This window comes from Crocodylus siamensis, chromosome 4 (genome assembly GCF_052110815.1).
Source record: "Crocodylus siamensis isolate JL-2025a chromosome 4, ASM5211081v1, whole genome shotgun sequence".
Taxonomy (NCBI): domain Eukaryota; kingdom Metazoa; phylum Chordata; order Crocodylia; family Crocodylidae; genus Crocodylus; species Crocodylus siamensis.
This window is the reverse complement of record NC_143398.1, coordinates 93,900,634-93,924,222: the sequence shown is the minus strand read 5'-3', so window position 1 is coordinate 93,924,222 and position 23,589 is coordinate 93,900,634. Positions and strand designations below refer to the sequence as shown.

At 47.7% G+C, this 23,589-nt stretch overlaps 1 protein-coding gene across 3 annotated transcripts; it reads left to right on the top strand.

The window, feature by feature from the left end:
* Nucleotides 1–22,908, top strand: CSDC2 (cold shock domain containing C2). 3 transcript variants are annotated; one of them, XM_090042927.1, is made up of 4 exons: nt 1–186; nt 14,465–14,737; nt 17,186–17,308; nt 18,561–22,908. In XM_090042927.1, the coding sequence occupies exons 2-4, from the start codon at nt 14,562–14,564 to the stop codon at nt 18,721–18,723; spliced, it is 462 nt and encodes a 153-aa protein (XP_089899053.1). In that variant the 5' UTR covers nt 1–186; nt 14,465–14,561; the 3' UTR covers nt 18,724–22,908. The 3 variants fall into 3 exon arrangements, with proteins under 3 accessions (XP_089899053.1, XP_089899054.1, XP_089899055.1); XM_090042928.1 differs by lacking the exon at nt 1–186 and adding an exon at nt 5,754–5,865; XM_090042929.1 differs by lacking the exon at nt 1–186 and adding an exon at nt 5,774–5,856.
* Nucleotides 22,909–23,589: the final 681 nt, after the last annotated feature.

Genomic DNA, 23,589 nt, shown 5'->3' with positions numbered 1-23,589 from the left:
TCAGGAGGAAGGAGTGTATGTGTGCGTGTGCGTGTGTGTGTGTGAAGCTCAGGGTGCACATCAGACACGCCAAATATTTTAAATTCATCAGGAGGCAACGGGCAGCCCAGCTTGGAAAGAAGTGGGGTGCTAAGGAGAAACCCAGAGCTAGGCTGTCCAAGCAAGAGGACTGCTGCTCTCCATCAGGTAACAGAGGAACCTCCATTCACCCTAAGCACTGATGCTTGGCACAATGCAGCTAGAGGGGAGCTGGTAATTGCCAGGGAAGGCAGAGACATGAAATGCCCCATTTGGTATTGCTGGGAATATTGTAGTTAGAGGCATGAATGTACATTGGTTCATTTACTGACTTTTTTTTTTGAGGGGAAGGTGTAAAATTAACTGTGAATTAATTCCTCTGCTCTATTTCTTCCCCACCAACCTAAAAGAAAGGGGAAAAAACACATTGGCATAAGCAGTGGTATTGTGTATGTGTGTGTACATGATTTTGCTGTGGGCAAAGAGCTTCAGCTTTACCACTGAAAGCTCAGATCAGCTGGGACACATCTGTCTGCTCTGTCCTTTTCAGAGGGTGGGGAAGGAGGCATGCCTGCTTTGTAAAACCTCTCTTATTAAGTAATGAGGGTGTTAGTGATGCTTACATGCCTTTTTTTTTTCTTTTGGACTGACTGAATTATAAATTTGTGCAAACAGCAAGTTGAATCTACAAAGGAGGAAGGAAGAGGGTGGGTGAAGACATTAGCTTGTGGTTTTGGAACAGCCAGTGTTCTGATTTTGTGTATTTATATTTTATTATTCTGCATCTATTTTTAAATGGTTAAGCAAGCCTCAGTGATGGCCTCTCTGTCCAACCCCAACCCCTTAGGTCTGGTGGCATGTTTGTTCTCTCCCTCACCTTCCACCCCCAAAATCCAGGAGCAGTAACTGAGATGGCTTTTATAAGCGAGCTGCAAAGGTGATATTTTGCCCCTAATTGTGCTGTTTGTATATGTGGCTGCCCAACCAGAGCTCCTCAGACTTGTGGGGAAGGCAGCTTTAAGCCCCTACTCCCCAAAATAGTTTATTTATCTTATTGCAGTGTGCCTCAGAAAGAAGATATTTAACCCCTGGGATCTGTAAATGAAAGAGTTTTGGATGTCATTTAACTCTTAATTATCTGACCCTGCAACCAAACCAGGGAGGGATAAGAGGCTTTCATTAGCATTGGATAGAGACAGAAATTATAAAAGCCTGCCAGACACCAGAGCTGTGATCCTCCTCTGAGCATGGAGAATGAAAGAAAGAGTGAGTGTAGTCTGTGAGCCACTGCAGGTGCTGTGTTTATGGTAACCTCTTTATTTAACTGCTACATTTGCCGAACTGGTTACAAACCATTGGAGTAATTAATCTGTTCCTTGGGAATGGCATGTTTGGGTACCAGGGCTTGCAATGGGGTGTTCATTGTCCTTCAAGGTGTGAATACCAGAAAAACTGTGACAATGTAATTTGGTATAATACTCCCAGGACAAACTCATCCTCTGTGTCTAGTTCTATATATTTATCCAGAATGAGATTTGCCTGCATTTAGACAGTTTGGGTTTTTAGGGGGCTTGGACTTGCCTCTTCAAGACCAGCAATGGGCCTAAGAACTGCTTTCACTTTCTTATGGCCATGCTGTTGCCAAAGGCAGGGGTTCCAGGGTGAGGGGAATAGAGCCAGTGGCATGTAGTTTTGCTCTATTTTTGCTTTGATGCAGTAGCTGGGGAGAGATGAGAGCGAGGTTTCCAGCAGGGTGTTGCCGAAATCCACTCCTTAAAATCTCCCATCTTTATTAATGATTCGGAAAAGAGGTGAAGAGCACATCAAGGGAATTTACGCAGTTTAAATCCAGAGGTGTTGTAATCACTCGGGACCTACCAAAGTGAGAGAAACGGGACAAAATAACTAGGTGTGATTCCACTGGAAAATGTAGCAGAGGCAGAAACAATGTGAAATGCAGTCAGTCAATGGGAGGAAGCCGCTTGGGAAGCAGAATTGTTGAAGCAGACGAAAGTGAGAGTGTAGACAGTGTAATTGCCAGAAATTTGCAAGGGGATATGACAGCTAATTAAAGTCAGTGCAATTTGGGGCTGGCTGTGCAGAGGCATCAAGAATGTAAGACCTCTTCTCTTAAGTGTGTTTAGTGCCACCTTGCCTGAAGCATCCTGGGCACCTCCTTGCCTGAAAGGATTTGACAAATTGGAGGGAATATAAAGAGGAGCAACAAAGGTGATTAAGAGGATTGAGGACTGGCTCACCAGGGAAGATTAAACAAACTAGATATGTACAGTGCAGCCTGGCTGAATGACATCTGATGGATTTCTGTTGACTACTGTAACAAGAGGAGGTGGGGAAAAGGGAAAATGGGACTTTTGTCTCTTTAGAGGGATCCTTCCCATATTTGGAGACCTTGTGCAGCTAAATGAGGTCGCAGCCAGCTCCAAAATAAATGTGGTTTGGTTTTGTTTGTTTGTTTTGTTCTTAAAGAAAGTCGGGGAGGGATTTTGTTTGATAAATTGTAGACCCTTCGCCTCATCTTGATGAATGGGGCACTTGGATCTCTGGATGAAAGCTGATGTGTCTGCAGCCTGTCTTCAGTAATTGGACTGGGTTTTGCATATTCTTCCGTGGAATACTTTCTACTGTCAGCTAAGCTTGAGAATGCTCTCTTTTAAAGCAACAAAAAAAATAGAAAGCATCTAAGCTAGCTGCCACTGATGCTGCTGTATTACTACAGGGTTCTGGCATGCTACTGTAGCACTTTCTTGAAAAAAAAAAAGAAAGTGGGGAAGGAATTTGCTGTTCAATTGAGAACGCTGTCTCCTGACCCACCCATTAAAAAGAGCTCCACAGGACCTCTTCACACCCAGCCTTCAGCCACTCCTACAGTCCAAGCAAAGCCATAGAGCTTCTGTTCTGCTCCAAAGGGAAAGGCCAAGAGCTTGCCAGCAATGGGGAATGCAGCTGAATTGGAAGAAAACTGTTTCAACTCCATTTCATAGGGCTGGGCTGGTTCACATTTTGCTGTGCCATGAGTGAGCTGGATTTCTTTTCACTCTGTGTATGTGTTGCCAAGGCCTACAAAGACTTAGAGAGCCTGTGAAGGAACTACTGGTAGCTCTTGGTATTGATAGTCAGAGACCTGCGTAACTAGCTGTGTGGTACCTTGTGAGGAATAGATTAAAAGTGCCTTGCACTGCTCCATAGCCTCCTCCTCCACCTTGCTTGATATGGATCTTAATCTCTCGAAATGTCATTGCTTGTCTCTGAAGGGGAATCCTGGCAGAGGGAGGAAGGCATGAAATAGGCTTTCTCAGAGCCCCTCAACTTCTTTCCTGGGAAGAGGAGGGGCTGATAGCTTGCAGCTCTTGTACCCAGCCCATCTTTGCTAGAAGTTTAATTTCCTCAGTCCCTTTGTTTGCTGCAGGGATTTGAATCAAGTCACAGATGGTGTAAAAAACCATAGTGCCCTGTGGTACAATGAGTGCTGCCCAACACTTTAAGCAGATTGTCCCATGTCCTAAGACCTTTGAAGGCCTGTGGAATGAGGGTATGGACGAGGCATGGCTTTATTTCAGGACAGGTGCATCGTTCCTTTGCACGGGGTTGATGATGGCGGGGCCTCTTCTCTGCTCGTGTTCTTCTTGGGGTTATGGCTGCTCTCCGGAGGTACTCTAGTGCTGATTAAAGCACCCAAATGAACTTGAACACTGAATTGAACTGGTCTCATGGGATAGGTGTGTGGATTTAGGTGTGTGTGGTGAAATCCATTAGTTTTTGTAGATAAGATGTAACATGACCATCCCTGCTCTTTTCCCCACAAGGCACATGCTCTCCTCTGGAGGACCTCCAGTTTTACAGGCTTTGCTTGTGGAAAGGCCAAACTAGGTGATGCTCTTTGGAGCCCATCAAAATTGCTCTCTGACTGCTGGCAAGCAACCAGAGCAGGTGCCTCTAGGACAACAGGGATTCAAGGGTCTGTGGATGCCAAGATGGACCCCAATGAGGTGCGACTGACTACAGAGTGCAAAGCAATGTTAGGCTAAGACAACCCACCTGCAGGTGTCCTCATCCCTTTCCCATAGCTCTCCTGCCCACGGAGCAGAAAACTTAGGTTTGAGCTGTGGAGAGGGATGAATTCTTCAGTAAAATTCTCCTTACGGCTGAGCTCTCAAAGCATGCGTCATCAGGCAGAGGCATAATCTACTGGGGATAAAAACTGGGTCCCCAAGAAGATGTAAATCAGACAGGATGTCAGTACAGTTCTTGGTTGCATGGATTATGAACACCGCACAGGGGAGGGACCCTCTGGCTCCACTCTTCCACATAGTCTCGGTCCCCTGTTAATGCTGATGTGCTAGCAGGCTTATGGACTTCTTATTGTGAGACAGTTTGATCTTGAGGGATTAACAAAGCCCTATTTCTAGAGTGCTTTGAAGATGGAAAGCCCTGTGGTGCTGCCAAGTGCTGTGTTACATCCTACCGGGCTCCTGAGGGACTCTTCCTGTGAACATCTTTCTCTCTCTTCTCTTTTTTGTAAACCTCCCTTTCCCCTGTTCTCACAAGATGTTCCTCTAGCCTAAACACCTGAACAAAGAGCTCATGTGGAAGAGCCTGGATCACTGTGCCTCTGCCTTACAGCCCCACAGGACAACTGAAGAATCCCAAAGTGTCAACGCAGTGATTCAAGTGGAGCATGATGTAGCTTCATGGGCTCTTTGGCAAATGAAAGGGGTGCCAGTAACAGGTAGGAGTGGCTAATTGAAAACACCCTTCCTTGTGCCAGGAATGTCCTCTGTTTTTTCCTCTGCTGTGTCAGAGGTTGCATCTTTGCAATTAGCTTTTTATCTCTTTCTCTCTGTCCTCCCCAGTAATCCTTCTCTTTTTGCCGCAGCTTAGTTCCACCATTGCTTTCTGCAACTATAGAAGTGGTCGTGATAGTATGGGCATTACTTAGTATCACTTCTTGCAGGGTGGGTTAGAGGTAACAAAAGGATGACCAGGGAGAGGAAGAGCTCTGAGTAGTGAGCCAAATGCTGGTGTCTAAGCAAACTTGGCAAAAATGGGTCAGGGGGATGATGCTACAGTACTCCCCAAGGTGTGTCCAGCTGAATGTTTGGGTATCGTGGTATCACCACTGAACTGCAGCCACCTCTTGGTCAGGTGCATTTTACAGGGCTTTGGAGACAAAGGATTAAATAAGCATGAAGATTTCTTCCTCTGACAGGGAGGCCAGGGGAAGGATGGGTGGGGTCAAGGCATGTGACAATTTGATTCTGTCTTGGGAGGGGGAGCGATGTGTGAAAATTAGAAACAGGAGATTGGGATAGGCCAAAAGAACACAAAGGTTTAATTTGGACTGTAGCCAGGACACTGGCAAGCAGCCCTCCTTCAGAGGCATATCCTAGGGCCTTTTAGTGATCAGGGCCTTGGCTTTACATCAAGTGTAAGAACATGGGGCTGGGGGCGAGTAGATATCAGTGTTGGTCACGTCTCCCATGGTGGCCTGCTCTCTGAGCCTCCTGCCTCCTCCCAGGTTAGGTGGCCGTGATTCCTGCCTGCATCATAAGCAGTGGTGCATGTGTGGTGTTGGCACGGATTCCTCTCCTTCAGCCTTCTGTGTTGTTTTTCACCACACGGGGTGTTTCACAGAAATAGGAAGCTGTCCCTCTGCCAGAGCCTTCCTCCGTGCTGCATGCAGGAACCAAGGCGGGTGCAGACATAGAAGGGAGGAGGGTCCACCCTAGGCCACAGGATCAGACAGGAGAGAGACATCACTGCTGCAGAGAGGCAAACAGACCTGGCAGCCCCTACCTGGACCTAGCAGGAGCCTGACAGGTAGAGAAGGTGAGAAATTGTTGCTGGTAGAGGGCTCAGATTTGCAACTGGAAACCTGATACAGGTCGAGAAAGAAGGGGAAGGTGACATCTTAAGTCTAGGGACAAAGCTGGTAGAGAAGCCTGTTGACAGACCTCCTGGGGATGGTGTGGTGAGCATATAGGTGCTCTGGCACCAGTGGGCAGGCTCTTTGTAAGGCAAACCTAGACTTTGGGTCACATGGGGGTAGAGACACAGCCAAAATGGGAGAGTGCTGCCATTCTTCCCAGGCCAGCCAGATATGCCGGAGTGAGTCTCCTAAGCCCTGTGTGTTTTTGTTTTTTTCATAGATTCATAGATTATAGAGTTGGAAGGGACCCAGTGGATCATCGTATCTAACCCCCTGCCCCTGGCAGGAAAGAGGACTGAGGTCAGACAACCCCAGCCAGGTGTTATAGTCTTTTGCTGTCTCATTATCTGGCTGTGACAGTCCTGCTGCTTCTTGGAAATCTCTGTAAATCCTGGGGGAAGGCCTGCCTGCTTTTCCTTGCTCCCCCTCCCTCCCCCAACCTCTTCCTGGCTCTGGAGGGATGTTTGTGAGTCTAGGAGGACAGCATCACAAGGACATGGCTGGAATGTAGAACGAGGGTTAGAGAGAAGCTGTCAGTTTATTTCTGACATCTCACTTATTGTGGGAGGTTTTGGGGAAATGAGAAGCTCCTTGATTTACTCAGACAACCCCCTCCTCTTCCTCCTTCTCCTGGGGTTGCTTCTTGCACGACTAAAATTGGTGGGTGTTGGGCACCTAAATATCTCTGTGAATCAGAGCCTCAGGAATTTCTGACAAGGGGTGGTAGGTGATGTTGGATACTAGAGACCCTGCACCTGCTTCCAGACTTAGTTCATTGCAACATAAAAGTGCACCTGAGAGCTGAGGTTGTAGGGAGGGGACTGGGAGTTGTCTGTACAAACGCAGTGGTGTGTCAGGGGAAGACAGGGAGGGAGTTTGTCTCGACTGCTGCACTGGCTGTCTGCACATGGCTTTCTGTGGGTGTTTAGGGGTGGGAAGGAAAGTGCTTTCTTGGGCCACTGCCACTTTCTTCTGAACACTCCCTGTCCATGACACAGCCACCTCTGCCTCTAGAGAAAATCGTGCCTTGCCCTTCGGGAGTGGGTGGCTCAGGGAGTTGCTCTGAAACAAAGCCTATCACATCAAGGCTATTAGTTCAGGTAAGAACAGACTTGGCAGTGATTCAGAGCAGTTGTCTTGCTTGACTGTTTTGCGGTCCATAGGTTATGGTGGACTTGGTGCCGGATTGCTTCCTAGAAGACAGGTGTTGGCAACATAGGAAGGCATCAGTACCACTGGCTCCATTCTTGCCTATTTGAAAAAAGGGGCTATAGAAATTATTAGCACCCAAAACAGGCCTAGGGACTACGCTTTCATTGCACTCAAGGGGCTTCCTTCAGATTGGGAGCAAGGCCTGGTCTGTGTAGGGAGGGATGCCAGCACTGCCATGCCCATGTTTTACCTGGTCTTTAGCTTTTCTCCAGCATGGCTCAGCCTAAGGATTCAAAAAAGAGGCTTGAAAAAAGTGTGTCTGTATCTTTTTTTTTAAATAATAAACACTGATTTATTTTCTTTATTTGCCACCTAGTTTCTGAGCTTTTAAGATACACTTGCCTCACATTTCCCAGCCTTTGTCCATGACCAGGAAGCCTGCCAACTTTTTCCTAAATGAGAGCAGAGCTTCTCAGGCAGAGACTTCTTAGCATCTGGGGCTCTGAGTAAAACTTCTTGTAGCATGAGCCTCACAATAAGATCATTGGGGCAGGCAGCACTGCCACCCTCCAGGGCTGGATGGCATTAATTCTGGGCACACAATGAAAGGTTTCATACGCTGCTCTTTAGATGAGGGAGTGGGGAGAGGTTTGGAGCACCCTGGGTCATGATGGATTATAGTGCATTGACAAGAGTATAGCACCCCCAAATGCCTGTTGGCTCCCAGCAGAGGTATGAGGTCACACATTCACTTCTTCCTGGAAGCTGATCACATGCTGCTCTGCAGCACTTCAGAAGGGCCAAACCAGTTCAGAAGTATCTAAAATGGTTGATAAGAAGAGCAGGCAGGTGGATTTAATGAAGGCCAGGCAAATAATGCCTTTCTGTAGACTGATAATACTGGTGCGTTCCCCCTGCATAGCTCTGCCAAGACCCTCCAACACTGTATGGGCTGCAACCCTCCAGGGGCTGCATCCCCTTCTGCAGGGGGCCCAGTGCTGTCTACACACCTCTGTCAATACACCTCCTCCCAATCCTTGTGAGGTGCTGATCCCAAGCGGGCCAAGGGACAAGAACAGGAACGAAGTGACTTAGGAAAATTGCCACAAGAGACCCCAGAGTGGAAAGCTCTGCAGCACAGGTGCTTTTCCTGTTCTGGTTGCTTCCCTTCTCCCCATGCACTTATGGGTACCCCACGTTGGTCTGGTAACAATATTTTTATTGGAGCTTTTCTTCTTTGGGGGGAAAAATAGAACTACTCAGAAGGCATCTCTGCTTCAGTTTAAGATGGGAGCAAAAACAAATATAACTTCATTGGCATGAGCATTAATTTGCTGTGTTATATATGAAGTATAAAAACCACAACCAACTAGGCAAAAAAACCCCCCAAAGGATGTTTCATTAGTCCTGCATTTCATTCAAATTAGATGGACATCTCTTTTTGAGATTTATAAAGCAAAATCTAGCCACCTTGAACATCTTGACCATGCAACCAATGCTTCACGTGACATTATGTCAGTACCTGAGGTAATGTTTTTAGCTACAGTTAAAAACAGTCCACAGGGCTTTGAAATATGAGCTGCATTACCAGAAGCAGCTCACAGACAGCAAGATTGCAGAATAAAGGCTAGCTGGATTAGCTGAACATCAAACCATTAAAAAAGGAGAGAGTGTTGTTAATGTCTGTGGAATGAAGAGTTTAGAAGCAATCAGGAAGATGCTAATGAGCCCTGAAGTCAAGTGACTCCTTCATTGTTACCTGGCTAAAAATGCTGCCCCTGCCCGGCAGGCAGTTGGTTTTAAACTTTGGGTACAGCAGGACTCAAAGGGGCAGGGCGAGGGTTGGGGAGGGTGATTGCACCACTGCACCTCCCCTGGATCCACCCCTGGAGCTATGGTTTCAGGCTATCTCTAGACTCTAACACCAGTACACTTGGGATTATGTTTTCAAGCCAGTAGTATTCACAAGATAGATGCTTCTTAAACGACAGCTGATCTTCCGATGTCATCACATGACTCCAGGAGCTGGGACCCTAGGCATGCATCTATATACTCACTGTCTTAGTCAGACCATGGGTCCAAACCCAGCAGTGGTTACCCAGGCCTGCATCAAATTTCAGAACCAGTGTGTTCTTGGGGCTCCTAGAACATGTGTCCTTTGGCCGCAGGGTGGAAAGGACAAGTACTTCATTTCTGGAAGAATGAAGAGGGAGGCAGGCCCCTGTGCCTGACGGGGAGTCAGAGGGATGTGTTGCAATCTACAGAGCACTGCTGCAAGAAATTATGTTCACAGATGTGGTTGGGTTTCCACATTTGGACTCTTTCCAGGCCGTCATCTTGGGTCCCAATCCTGTGGGCCCATTGTGAGTCTGAACAGAGCTCAGGCACTGTCCCTGGGATGGGTCACACCCTTGAGGTACAAACCCACAGTCCAGCTCAAACGCACCCTGTCAGAACTGTGGGTACTCTGGGCCTGTAGCTGGGCCTGTAGCTAACCTAGATTTCCTGTCCCAAAATCAAGCTAAATCTGTTCACCTCTTCTGTCTAAAGCTTCCTGTGAGGCTTCCTTTGCTTATATGCTCCCCTCCAAGCACCAAGCTTCTTTGTTTTGCCTCTGGTAAACTTCCATTTAACCAGCCCCCTGCAAACAAGCTGAAGGAAGCAGCTTTTCCCAGCTCCAGTCAACCTCCGTAGCATACTAATCATCCTGTCGAAATACAGTTGCTAAGGTTAAATACTCTCCATTGTCCCTCATCTGGTGGGTACGTGCTATCGGACTTGTCAGCAGAAGTGGTACAGAAAGGCGTTCTGTGAGCAAGCAGTTTCCATCGTAACCACCTCAATACTATCACTCAGTATCGGTAAGTGCTGTGTAGGTGGCCCAGACCATCATGCTTACCCAGTTCTGGCAGTCTGTTCACTGGAGGACCCAGACTCCTATAGTCTTCTTTGTCCACACAATATCACTTTTCATGGCAAAAGAGGATCCCAGACTAGTTACTGCGAGAAGGGAGTAAAAGAAGATAGGAATAAGGCTAATTTTGTAGCAGATGGGAGAAGGGGCAGAATAGCAAATTTGTGGCTGCTTGAGATGGTACACTGGTCTCCCTGCTGCACAGCGTGGCTTCTCTGAGCTCTGTGGGCAGTGGAGGAAGAGAGCATTGAGCATCCTGCTCTCAAATGCAGAGCCCTTGTGTTTGAGCTAAGGGGGAAGCTCTGCTGTCTGTTAGCAGCAGCACAGCCGTAGCACTTTGGATCAGTGGAAGCTTAGTAGGAGTTTTCTGGGGATCAGAAGTGATCATTGCTGTGGCTGGGGTGGGCAGTAGTTCAGGCACAGAGGCAAACTTCAGCTGGGGCAGAGCCAGGATGCATTCTGGCAGTGGTTTGGGTTGAGAGAGAGACATGCTTGCAGAGAAAACAAATGAGGCAGGAGGGACGCAGGGATCTGCTCCTCTCTCTGTTGCCTTGCCTCCTGATGCTTGGACTGATCTAGAAAATATTGCTGGTGTCCTTGGTACTTTCTATTTTTGGGGCCAAGGTGACCCCCTTTTCATCTGTGCACCGAGGAGACTCTTCCTTGGGAGGCAGGGACAAGTTTGGAAATAAACTGAACATCTCAGGATTTCTTGGGATATTAAAATACCCTGGCAGGAGGTGGTTGCTTTCATTGGAAGTGGTGCCAGGAGGGAGTGGGACTGGGGGGTGGGTATCAAACTAGGCTGTCTTTTCAGGGCCTGATTTCCCAAACTCATCCACCCAGGTCCTGCGTACTAATGGATCATGCTGGGTGGAGAAGGGAAAACAGAAGACCCTTACTCTTGAGGAAGAGTGGTGAATTTCTGATGCATTAAAATGAACACAGTTTACAAACAGAACAATTTCTGCCTCCCTCCCCGCAGTGATGTATCCGGAGCTGCTACTCTTGCTCTCACAGGAGCAAGGCTGTCCAGCCCTCAAACAGAAGCCACCAAATTACCCAACAGGAAAGAAATCAACAAGGAAAAAGTCTCTCTCAATTCCTCTTGCACCATCATACCCAGGGCTTCAGTACAAATAGTAAGAAGAAGCCCTCAAACATTTGGGATTGCATTCATTTGGTGGTTTCAAACTGAATAAGCAACTAGATCTCACTCTGATAATGGCTCTATTTGTGATTGAAGTGAGGGCAGATTGTCCATAGTTGTACTGGATTTCCCATTTTGAGTGTAAAAGCAACATCTGATCTAGGCCATATAACAGTGCTGCAGCTTTCTTGCAATGTAATTTTGAGTTTTGCAATATTTGGCATCCTTCTTAAATTCCCAGCTTTGCGACATAAAACAAGTTCACCCTAGTCGTGGCCAGTCCAAGCCTAAGAATATGGCCCTGAAAGGCTCGGTCACTACAAGGCAAACGCCATAAAAAGAAACCTAATTATTTTTAAAGCATAATCCTAGGATTGTTTTGCCAATCTTGTGTTTTTTCCTGAGGGCCTGACTCCTGATTTTTTGAATGTTTGGGATTGGCGGTATTGCATAGGTGAATTTGGGAGGACACCCATGACAACTCCAGGGAGAGGAGCTCAGGGCCACCTACACTGAAACCTCCATGAGAGAAAGGGAAGGAGAAGGGCTGACTGATTCTCTTATGTGAGGAAGGGGGGCTGTATAACTTCTGGAAAGTTTCAGTGCCGTGCTTCCAAAAGGAAGCCTCTGGTGGGTGTTGAGCCAGTTTGTAAAATTCACATCTGCTCTGGTGTGCAGGGTCCTGGGATGAGCACCACCTGGGAAAAAGCAGTCAGCCCCAGTGATTTCCTTTAAAAGTTGAAATGCATCTTCATCTTGTTGAACATGTTATGGTGCCCAATTAGCAAGGAGGTTCTGGAGAAAAGTCATTCTGTGGCCTGTTTGTCTCTTATACAATGTAAATCCCAATGCAAAAAAAAAAAACATTCAGTTTCTATTGCTGGATCTGTAGGAATGTCCCTTTTCTCAAGCCTTTCTCTAAGTGGGAGGTGTCTGAGTAGGTAACTAGTAGAAGACAAAGATTTACCTGGAGGTTCAGGCATTGGGATGGGGTTTGGGGAGATCTGAGCTCAGTTTCTGAATTAGTCACCTGGGCCAAGGTGTCTTTCTAACAGACGAGGAAGGAGATGCTGACCAGGAGAAACTGGGCAACTGCAAGCTGTCGGCCTTTCCCTTGTCCATGCATATCTCTGACCAGAGTTTTACCTGGTAGCATCCGCTGGTTCCTTAGACACATTCAAGGGGCTCCTTTATTACAGGGCTGTCCAACTGATGGCTCCGGGCTTGCACCCAGCCACTGCTCCTTCTCCCGTTGCTCTGGCTGCAATAGCAGCCCTGGTCTCTGGGTTCCCCGCCATCCACCAGCTGTTGCTTCCTGCCTCAGGGGCAGGTCAGTGCAGCAATGCAGGCAGCCGAGGGTGAGTCTGAGGCTGCGTGGAGAGAGGGAGCAGGTGGTGCCTGTGTGGACCTGCCTTGCCATGGTGGGGAGGAAGGAATTCCTTAATGACGTTAATAAGTGTGGTGCCTGGTGCAGGGGACCCCAGTCCCTGCTGGGACCTGTGGGAGCTACAGTAATATACATGACAGTGTCAAACTGGCATAAAGAAAGGTTTCACCTCTGGGAAGAAATGAATCCTCCCCCACTCTCTCCAGCCCCCTGTGTAAGGTTATTTTTACATATAAACATCCAGACCTGTATAATGGGCTGAATCAAAATCAGCCAAAGGGAAATGAAAGCTAATTACTGAATAGATGTGTCTCCATTTCAGCCTGCTATCTTCGATTTCTCCTTTCTCTAACAAACCAACTTGGACATTGACTTAATTGTCGTCTCCACCTCTTTCCTGCACTGTTTTAACAGACTTTTCTACGTCCTCTGTTCTCCCACAGTTTCTGTTCCTGCTCCAGCATCCTAGATTCACTGCCAACTGGTGTCTGACACTGTCCCTGGACCTCGGACTATGGCTTGGTTTTTGCCTCAGATCCTCTAGTTTTAGCTTCTGACTGATCTTTAGATTCTGTCCTGGCTTGAATGCTTACTTTACCCACAAGATTGCCTATGCCTTGCTTTTAAAAAGCCTAATTGTGCTAGATGCTCTAGTCTAAAGGCTCATAACAAAGACAATCCCCTGTGCCTTATAACTTATTCTGTCTCTCTTTCTCTGTATAAAATAAAAAATATAGAAACACAACTCCAGCTGGAGATCACAAGTGCTATTAGCAGGAATTCTTGTAAGTAGGGGAGAGACTGCATACGCTCTTCACAGATATTGAGCTTTTCCACAAGAATTACCAACTAGTAATTATAATCTACAAAATATTAACCTCTTGCAACCATTTTTGGGACTTGAAAATCCCAACCATTTTAAGTGCCTGCATAATCTCAGTGCCTACTGAAGGTCAATGAGAGTTGTAGCCCTTTAGGAAAGCTTACATTGGAAAAGGTTTGAAAGAGTTATCTCTTGCCAGTACAGCTTATACTGGCTCAGCAAGTGAAATAAGCAGATCTGATATAAGCTCTTTTATAGCTCTAAGGCCTTTGCTGATATTGAAATGTCACAATAAACCACTCCCTGAACATCACTGCTATAATGGCAAAAGCTTCTAGTGTAGAACTGGCCTAAATCACATAGTTGGGTCTGAAAATCCCACCCCATTCCTCTAACACCTGGGAGTTACTGTAAGCAAGGCTCCATAGCATGACGTTTTGGAAACTCATGAGATTTAGCTGCACAACTTTTGTTAATCTCAATGGGAGCAGTAGGGTTAATTTCTCCTAGCTGCAATGAGCAAGGGCAAAATTCCTCTCTGTCCCCTACACAAAAAGAATCTAGAGGTTCCTTCAAGCACAGATACCAAGGGCTATGTCACTCAAACTGCTCTATCAACACTTAAAGGACTAGGAGATAACAGATCATTTAAGATGGCAGCAACATCAATGTAGCTGAGTCATAGGAACAGTTTTTGGAACTCTTTCTACCATCAATTCTTGGATGAAGTCCACTTGCTTGACAGCATGAGTCCTTTTATCAGCTACCACAAGAGATCTTTTCTGAGAACCAGTGGTCAGGACATTGATTTTTCCATCTCTCATTTCAGAATGAGCTTCCATGCTGCTACACTATGCTGGGCCTTTGGGACCTCTCCTGTCCCACTTCCTATCACTTTGCCACACCACTATTGTGGCATCTAGTTTTCCCCCAGTTTCTCCCCTTTCAATCCCTGTCCCATCCTGGTCCTACTTGGTCTAGACTATAGGATGCACTTGCAGAAGGAGAGGATATCCCTTTTTGCCTTGCAGTTGCACCCTGTATATTATCCCTCTCTTCTTTTTCTTCTGTAGGTTGAAGTAAGAGCTGAAAGACTTTGAGTCTCTGTCTTCTCTGTTTCCTGTCATCACCTCTTCCCTCCACGAGTCGGAGAAGCCTCTCAACCACACCATGTCATCTGACTCCACCACCCCATCAACAGTGCCACCACTCCATTCGCCAAAGTCGCCTGTTTGGCCTACTTTTCCATTTCAACGGGAGGGAAGCCGGATCTGGGAGCGGGGCAATCTCCTCCTTCGGGACTTGCCCAGCCCTCTCCCCACCAAGAGAACCAGAACGTATTCTGCGTAAGTAGCTGCCTTATGTTGCTGAGGAATGGGGGTTGCTGTGTGTTAGACTCAAGCATAAGCCCTGTGAACTGTTCTGTTGTGGTGGAAAATGGGAGAGAGATTTCATCTGCTACTCTTCTGTGATCACAGCAAAGCATTGGTGCCATGGGCTCTCCACACGTGGAGTTTTGCGTGTGCACTGTGGGCATGGATGGAGGAACAGCCTATGTGTAAACTGGCATTCAACCTCTGGCCTGTCAGGGCACATGTTGCGTTTGTATGTGTTAATGGTCTTTGGTACAGGGGTAGCCTCTGTGTGATGTGTGGCAGACCAGGACAAGGACAGGCAGCACAGCAGCAGATCAGGCAGGAAGAAGAAAGCAGAGCAAGAGATTGGGCAGAGAGAACAAAGCAGGGAGCAGAAAGAGCAGCAGATTGGGCAGTCGAGTGGCATCAGGGAGGGCGCAGGGCTAATTCGGGGCACACCTGCCAAAAAGGTTGAGTGTCTCATCTCCCCTCCAGCCCCCACCAGAGTTAAATGATTAGGAGACAGTTCATAGTCGACCCAAATGGACTTTACAGAGTTTATGAGCGCAGCACCAGAAGTTCAGCACTTTAGGAAAAGGAAAGGAGTATAGGAATGGTATGTATTTCTTACCTAACTTTCGTTCATACCTCTGCAGTTACAAAGCGCTGTAGTGATACATTAGAAGGCTGTTTTCCTTCATTGTTTAGTCTATGTCCGAGGGTCTACCTCTTGTAAAGGAGGTGTTTGCTAGGAAAAAAAGCTAGATGTTTCAGGAAACTCCTTTGCTCCCTAGATCTCTGAGAACCAGTCCAGTTTTATCCTCTGGTATCAGACGAGCCTTAACTTTCTGCGAAAGCTTAGGTTCTTGGACAGGGCAGCTCCTTTATCTCCGCCATGTACCTGGCCCACCATTGCCTGGACATTCCTAACCGGGATGGCACCTGTTGTCTCAGGGCACGTAACAGACATACACTAGCAAGGATCAGAAGTTCAGCCAGCACTCCCGTTTCCTTGTTCCTAGATTGCAAATAGCAGTAGAGGCTTCTGGGAAAGTGAGGTCAGCGGGTCTTTGCATAAGTGTGCTCTTACAGTATAGCAATACATAAACGATTCCTGCTTACATCATTCATTATGGGTTATCCAAACACTTTAAACGGTGGCATGCAATTCATATATAGCTTGCACAGCCTATAATTTGTGTCATCTCTTCTCCTGCTACACCAGACCCGCCTGGCAGCCTCCGCTCCCCGTGTTGTGCCCGGGGGACATAACCATACACTCAGCTTCTTTGAGGCAGCTACAACCCAGGTAGAAAGCCTAGAAGGAGCCCCACTGAAACAGCACCATAACCTCTGAGTACCCACTGATGGACCAATCTTAAGCAGCTCGCTAGCGGTGGAGCTTGGACCTCCCTGCTGTCCTGCTCACCAGTCATCATGATTTTGTATTCACTGCTGAAAAGTCCATTTTTACCTTAGGATCACTGTGATGCATGAGCTATGCCAAGATAAATACATTGCAAAGAACAGGCACTTTAGTTTTATCACAAGAAGAGGTCAAGGGTCAGGGCATAGGCCTGAATCCAGCTAGTTTACCTCATGGTAAAATTAAAGTGTCTGGTCTTCACCGTGTTCTTACCAAAGGATAGTCCAAGAATGTTAGTTAAAGTAAAAACACACCTATTTTTTAGCAGAGGAGACAAGCCCTCAGGAGCAGTTCCCATTTCTGTTCAGTTGTGGGTGGGGGGAGCACTCCTATAGGTTTCAAATGCATCCCAGAGTCCTGCTTCTGTTACTTCACTATTTCCTTTGAAGCATAATTGTAGATTCAGGGGATAGCAATGAGATGTTTGGGAGCTAAACGTACCTGCCATTCATTTTCAAATGGAAACAACTGCCTCTTTGAATGAAAGGGAGGGGACCAGGTAGGATGGTAGGAGGAAGGAAATACTTTGTGGAGCTAAGGAATTTTTAAACATGGATTTGAATCTGCCCATCATGAGTATTGCTGGTCTAACAGAGTGGGGCCAAGGTTTTTGGCAGGCATGCCACAGCGTAAACCCCACATCCTCTCCAAGTGCCACTCCAATCCCCTTCCCATGGCTGATTTTCTGCTCTTTTTTCTGCTCCTTGCCCTATCTACTGCTTTGCTCCCTGCTCCCTCTCTGATCTGCCATGTGTTGCAAACAAAGACTGCCTGTGCCACAAGTTGCCTACCCCTACCATGGAGGAACCCTTAGCCCTTCTCCTGCCTGCTCCCTTGATGGGGACAGAGCTTTTGTCTTTATCAAATGATCTGGTTTTGACTCAGCCTTTTCCTCTTCCTCCTCCTGTATTGCCACAAGTACATCCCTTAAGTGATACTGTCAAATGATGCTTCTTGTGGAGTCAAATATGAGAGTATTTAATCTGTTTCCCCCCTCCTCTTTCCTTCTGTAGGACGGCTCGTGCCTCAGCTGGTCCTGTCTTCAAGGGTGTCTGTAAGCAGTTCTCACGCTCCCAGGGCCATGGTTTCATCACCCCAGAGAATGGCACAGAGGACATTTTCGTACATGTGTCTGAGTAAGTCTCATGGGGAATGGAATATGCAGACTTTCACCCACTGCTGGCTCAAGGAGTTGGGAGATAAAATGGGATGGACCTTTAACTCAAATATGATAAGTGTCATTTAACCCCAGGATGGTAATGGCCAGAAATTGTTCTCATTTTATGGCTCTTCGGTGGCCCATAAGAGATGAGAATGGGCATTTGGGGTGGTAAGGAAGGAGGGGCAGTCTCAGACCAGTTTCTTATCACCTTCTCTTGCCCTGATAACTGGCATAAACTGGGGTGAAAGGGTTTATCAGGTTTATTATGGAGGCAGAGGCCTGAATAAAATCCCTGGGGCAGGCTCCCTTCTTTTCTGCCTTCCATTCCTTTTCTGGAGATGGTTTATCCAGGCTGGAGCTACAGTATATGGACTTAGCCCACAGGTTTTCAACCTGCTATCTGTGGACCCCATAGTCTGCAGACTGTCTGAGGGGTCCTCAAAGGATGACTATGATCAAGCAAAAGTATGTGAATACCCACACTTACAATCCAAAAAAGGTCTGCCCTCCATTTGAAATTTTTTAGGGGTCCACAAATGAAAAAAGGGTGAAAACCACTTAGCCTGCTGATCATACTGCGCCTCTGTGGATAAAGCCTCCTCTAGTGTGGCCAATGCAGTGTTCCACCATGGCAAACGTATTCACTAACAGTAGTAGGGACCAAATCTCAGTGGATGTCCATGGACTCTGGGTGCTCTTTCGCTCAAGGCTCAGTGGTGAATATAAACAAATTAGCTCCAAATGGTACTAATCTGGCACTGGAAAGGCTGGGATGGGAAAATGCAAGGAATAATCAACTTTCTGATCAGGGCTCAGCAGACTGCCACATACTCCTCCCTCTGTGCCAGCCCTTTGCTTGGGAAGAAAAGCAAGTATAGTCTCAATAAAAGCCAGCTCCATTGCATATAACAAGTCTTTTTGAAAGCTTTGTCTCACAGGCAGGAGTTTGGCTCCCTCCCCTTTCCCTTAAAGGACTCCAGATAGTGGGGCTTGGGCTCTGGCAACAGCCCCTCACGCTGTCATCTTGTAACTGGGTGGTGGGAGGAGAAGTCCTGCACAGGTCTATAGAAAGGACGGTGCCCAGTATATGTTGCTGATAGCAGGGCTTGCACAGGGACCCCTTGAGAGCATCCTATGTTGTGCCTGGTGACCTCACTAGCACTTGATCATGGCTCTGATCATAGTTGTGCCCCTAATGGTTTGTCCTGTCTCTTTATCTCTTCCAGCATTGAGGGAGAGTACGTCCCAATGGAAGGAGATGAGGTCACGTACAAAATCTGCCCCATTCCGCCCAAGAACCAGAAGTTTCAGGCTGTGGAAGTGGTGCTCACCAACCTGGCCCCCCACACAAAGCATGAGACATGGTCTGGCCAAATCATTGGCTCCTAGGTTCTTGTGGGGTCTATGGGCTGGCTCGGCCTGCAGGCAGGGTTGGAGGTGTGTGCCTGGGTGTGTGGGAGACAGTCTGGCACAGCTGGAGCAGAGAAGGATGGGCCGGGATCACGTTTCTTGTCTGCCAAGTGGCATGTAGATGTATACATTCTGTGTCTTTTATAAGATTACATTTTTGTTTGCAATTGTGTTGTTTGAGGGGGAGGGGAAGGCAGAGCTGCTGATAGGGTGGATTCCACTTTCTCTTATGTAGCGCGAGCTCTTACGGTCTCTGATCAGGGATGCACGCAGAAGACTCCTTTTTTACTTTGGTGGCAGGAAGGAGAAGGTGCTCACAGCGGGGGCTGGCAACGGTTCTTTCTTTATCGCACTGCCCACACTATCCAGACCCAGTGTGGACTCCCCACCCTGCGCAAAGCCTGATTTCCTCAGTTAGCTCCAAATTCTCCATCCCCTTCCTGATGTCAGGTGCCAGGAAAGCCCAAGGTCCAGCTCCCTGCACTGACTCCCTTGTGAACTGAAGAAGGGGCTGAGGGGAGCAAAGGGATGGCATGACTATGTCTGGAGGCACTCTTCCTCTGAGAGGCAGTTCCAGCCCCAAATGATCTTGAACAAGTGCTTTGATTGACAGCTACATCTGTGAGGTCTGGGATTGTCCCTGAAGGTAGGCAACCATTGATCCTCTGGATCATGGTGTACGTATAAGAGGTCTAGTCAGGTGCCTGATGAGTCAGCTTGTATGGAGTCCTGCAGGCATCACACCAAGACCTTCGACACATACTGGTTTTATCCCCATTCCTGAAGACAGGTGTGTGAGCAGGGAGGGTAGGGGGGAGTGGAAAAATGCGGGGCACCTCACTTCCTCCAAGTCATTTGACACGGCCTTCCCATGCACTCAGCACTGCTGCTGAGTGGATAGTCATGCCCCGTGGGCTCTGGGCATGCCACGCCCCCCCAGGTGGACATCACCTCTGTCTGCAGAGCAGGGCAGAGTCAGGAGATACCATGTGGCTCTGTGTATATGTGTGTATGAGGGGGTAGGGGACAGTGGATTGTATCACTTTGCAGTTTACACCCTCTGCCACCATCCTCTCTTCTACCGTATGTCACAGGGATAGGCTGTAGCTTATTAATAGGGAGGGAATCCCATTTTCATGCTCATTTTTAAAGCAGTTTTATAGCCTCTCACTGCCAAGAGCAGGGGTGTGGGAGTCAGGAGACTTGGACTGTATCTTGCACAGACTCACAGCAGGGTGTTGAGCAGGTCCCCTAGATAACAACTGAAGAGATCTCTGACTGTTCTTTGGTGCTTCAGGTTTTGGAGGTCACCTTGGCCCCCCTGATTTACCTGGCAATTTGGGCGTTCAGAACCACTAAAAATCAGGTCCTAGGTATCTTGGTGTGTGCTCTTTCGAAAATGTTGGCCTGAATCTCTGTGCCTTCATTTCCTCAGTGGGGTCATGAAATCTCTTTCCCTCAGCCTCTCCCTGCCCTTTGGTAAAACACTGTGCACAAACCCCTGGAAGTGCTGTTTGGTTTTAGTCTTACTCAGGCACCTTTCAAAGGATCACAGGTCAACAGTGCCATGCAGGTTTCTGTGAGGTTTTGCTTGTTTTGAGGGGAAGAGCACGAAAAAGAGCCAACCCAGGCAGCATTAGGAGGAAAGCTAGAACAGGACTGTACATCAGCACTGGGGAGCACATCAGTATGATTCCTGCTCCAGTCCTGCAGATTCACTAAATACTAGCTCAAATGCCATCTTTTAATCTTCCACTGCCAGTGCTAATGAGCTACAAGCTCAGTATCTTTCCTGCTTTAGGATAAACATTAATTTTCTTAAAGCAGCTTTAATCTATTAAGGGTTTGCAAATACAAAATGTGAACTTTATTTTAGTTCCCTCTGGCCCCAAATGGTGCCTTCTAGTCTCCATGCCCCCCATCTCACACACACACACACACACACACACACAAACAACACCCCCCCCCCGCTGGTTCACTCCTGAGTGTCTAGTTGTTGTGGCAACTTGCTTTCCATCTCTCTGACCTCATGGATCTCCATGACCTAATTGCTGTAGTTGCTATGGTAGCATGATGTGCTGCATGCACAGGTCACGCTCTTGTCACAGGGTGGGGAGGCCTGTGCCAGTCCTGGGCTGGGCTGGACTGTATGGTTGACAAAGGAATTGCCAACACCCAAATAGCAGCACCATGGACTCTGCAATGGAGCATGACCTGCAAGGCCTTGTTTCCTCCATTCCTTCCCATCTGCTGCACAATCCTTCTTTGCCAAGCACAGGATTGACTGGCAACTAGTGCCCTGTGCTGCTGCATGGCCAGAGACCTGGGGCTGACTCTCTCACTGCACTTCTGTGCTACTAGATGTGGCGAGCACTTTTTCTGAGACAGAGCTGGCCTGAATTTTGGGCAATGGCTTCCTTCCCCTTCCCCTCTGTCAGCCCAGATTCCCTTGAGAATCCCCTTTTGAATGTGTCTATGTAGCTTGCTGTGGGGTGGGGAGTGAGGGAGATGGAGGGGGGTGTAGGCAGCAGTATGTAGTCTAGGGTAGTAGTGTAGCTGGCCATGCAATTCATGGTAAGAGTTTAACTGCTTAGCTTGTGCCTCCTTATTCACTGCTTCCTCCAGCTATGTTGTGTGGGTCTATGCAGGCACCTCCCTATCCCCTCGGTGTAGACAGGGTCACTTCTAAAGCACAAACTTTATTTTTGGTCTTCTCTTAAATGTCTTGACCCAGTGGATTCCCAAAGCAACTTGCAAAGGGCAGGGAGCGGTTCTATGCAGAGTATGACTGGCATGATTTTTCATGGCATTGGTGGGCACATTCTAGGCTGCCAGGGGTCTAGACAAGATCTGCAGCTCTGTGTGGACACTGACTGCATGTGAGAATCCTTTGAAGATTGCAAAACTGTGGTTTCATCTCCTAAGCCCTCTGATGGTGTCCTAAAGGTTAGGCGGCTGGCACTGCGTGGAAGCTGTTCACACACAGCAACATTCATAGGTGTTGGGAGCTAGATTGAGTTTGCCGAGTGGCATGCTGCCCTCTCTGTGGGGGCCAAGGGGCTGTGCACTCTAGACTGATGGTGAGAGCGTGGGCTTGGCCTGGGCCTGTGAAAAGGGAGGGGCAGAAAACTGTGGTGTGTCTGATTTTTAAAAATAGGGCAGTGGTTTCCCCTCTGGCCTCTCTTGTTACCACTGGAACATGGGCTCAGCCATGAACTGGTGATGATGGGGGGGGCTATGCTATCCTGTCAAGACTACCTGGAAACTGTAAGGATGCCTATTTAGTGCCTAGATACCCTGGAGACTGGCTCAGATAAATGGAGGATGGAGAGCCCTCCTGGGGACATAGGCCCAGCAAGCTTGGTGTGCCGGCTCCTTGCCGCTGCCTTTCCCGAGTGGGTTCAGGCTCTACCATGTGCTGTTCTGCCAGCTACACCCCAGTGAGCAACATGAGGAGCCCTGTGAGTTTCCAGGGAGCCACAGCCTTGCTGTCCTACTCGTGAAGCTATGCTGTTCCAAGGCTGGAGGCTGTTAGTAAGATGTGGCTTTACCACTGAAGTCAATGGGAGAACTCCTACTGGCTTTGCTGTGAGTGGAATTTGTCCTGTCTGAAGGATTCATGTAAGGGACTGACAGCTTCTGGAGAGGATGTGGGATTGCTCTTATACACTATGAATGTGTGTAGGCATGCACATGCATGTGAGAGAAATGTCATAGAGGGCAAGAATTGCTGAAGGAGGAAGGGATATTTTAACTAGCTCATCCATGCCATCACATGCCCTAAACCCCTGAAGACAAATGCATCAGGGTCCACAAGGAGTTACTCCTTCCTCCTTACAGTCTATGGGGCCTGCCCTGAGTCCTGGACTAGCCCCTGGGACTCCTCATGGCTGTTTTGTGCACAGAGTGAATGTCAATGGGTGCACATCTGCACTCCAGCCAGTGCCTGCAGAGCACAGCACCCACGGGTCGGAGGCAGCTGCCCCTCCCAGGTGTCTCCCTGGAACGTGCAGTCAGCATGGCCAAGACAGACTTTCTGATTCTTTTGGAAATAAACTGAAAACTAGAAGTGTTTGTGTTTTGAAACCTCTGGTGTGGTTCCTGCCTGTCTGACCTTGTGTCAAACCTTTGTAACACTGGCAATAAACCATTAAAAGTGACTTTCCCATGAGTCCTACATAGCTGTCTTTTTTTTTCCTCCTGCTGCTTTTTGTGTCATGCCTCTCTGCTGTGCATGATGTTGACAAGACAAGTGCAGGACAGCTCCCACAATCCTTCAGGAAGAAAGAGTTCCTGGATAGAGGTAGTGATGGTGGAGGTGATCTTTTCTGGGGAGACAGGCTTGGTGTTTCCAGACACTAGCTACATCCAGCAGGACAGTCCTTTACTTACAAGACCTAAAGAGCAAATAGAGGATTGAGCCATAAACCTCAGACTATGAGGAGCTTACTTTGTATTGCCTTGAGCCTTTGCGTAGTCTTCTGCACCATAAGAAGCGAGTGTCCAGAAGGGTAATATGACAGTTTCCTTGCATTCACTGCTCTATTACTGTCCAGGAATCCTAGTCATGAACCAGAACCCTTTTGTAGATGCTGTATGAACATAGAAGGAAAGGTAAGTCTCTGCCCCAAAGACTGCAATCCATTGCTTCTGCTGGGGAGCGTAGAGCAATATCCCAGGGTATGGATGGGCAGCACTGTCCTATGCTTTTGTAGGAACAGGCTTAGAAAGCACCTATAGGAATATCAGCAAGAGCTCTAGGGCCTTACGTGCTGAAAGGCGATAAAGACAACCTGCTGCAAGGATTTCTTGCACTGTGATCACCTTTAGCAGTTGTCTCTACTA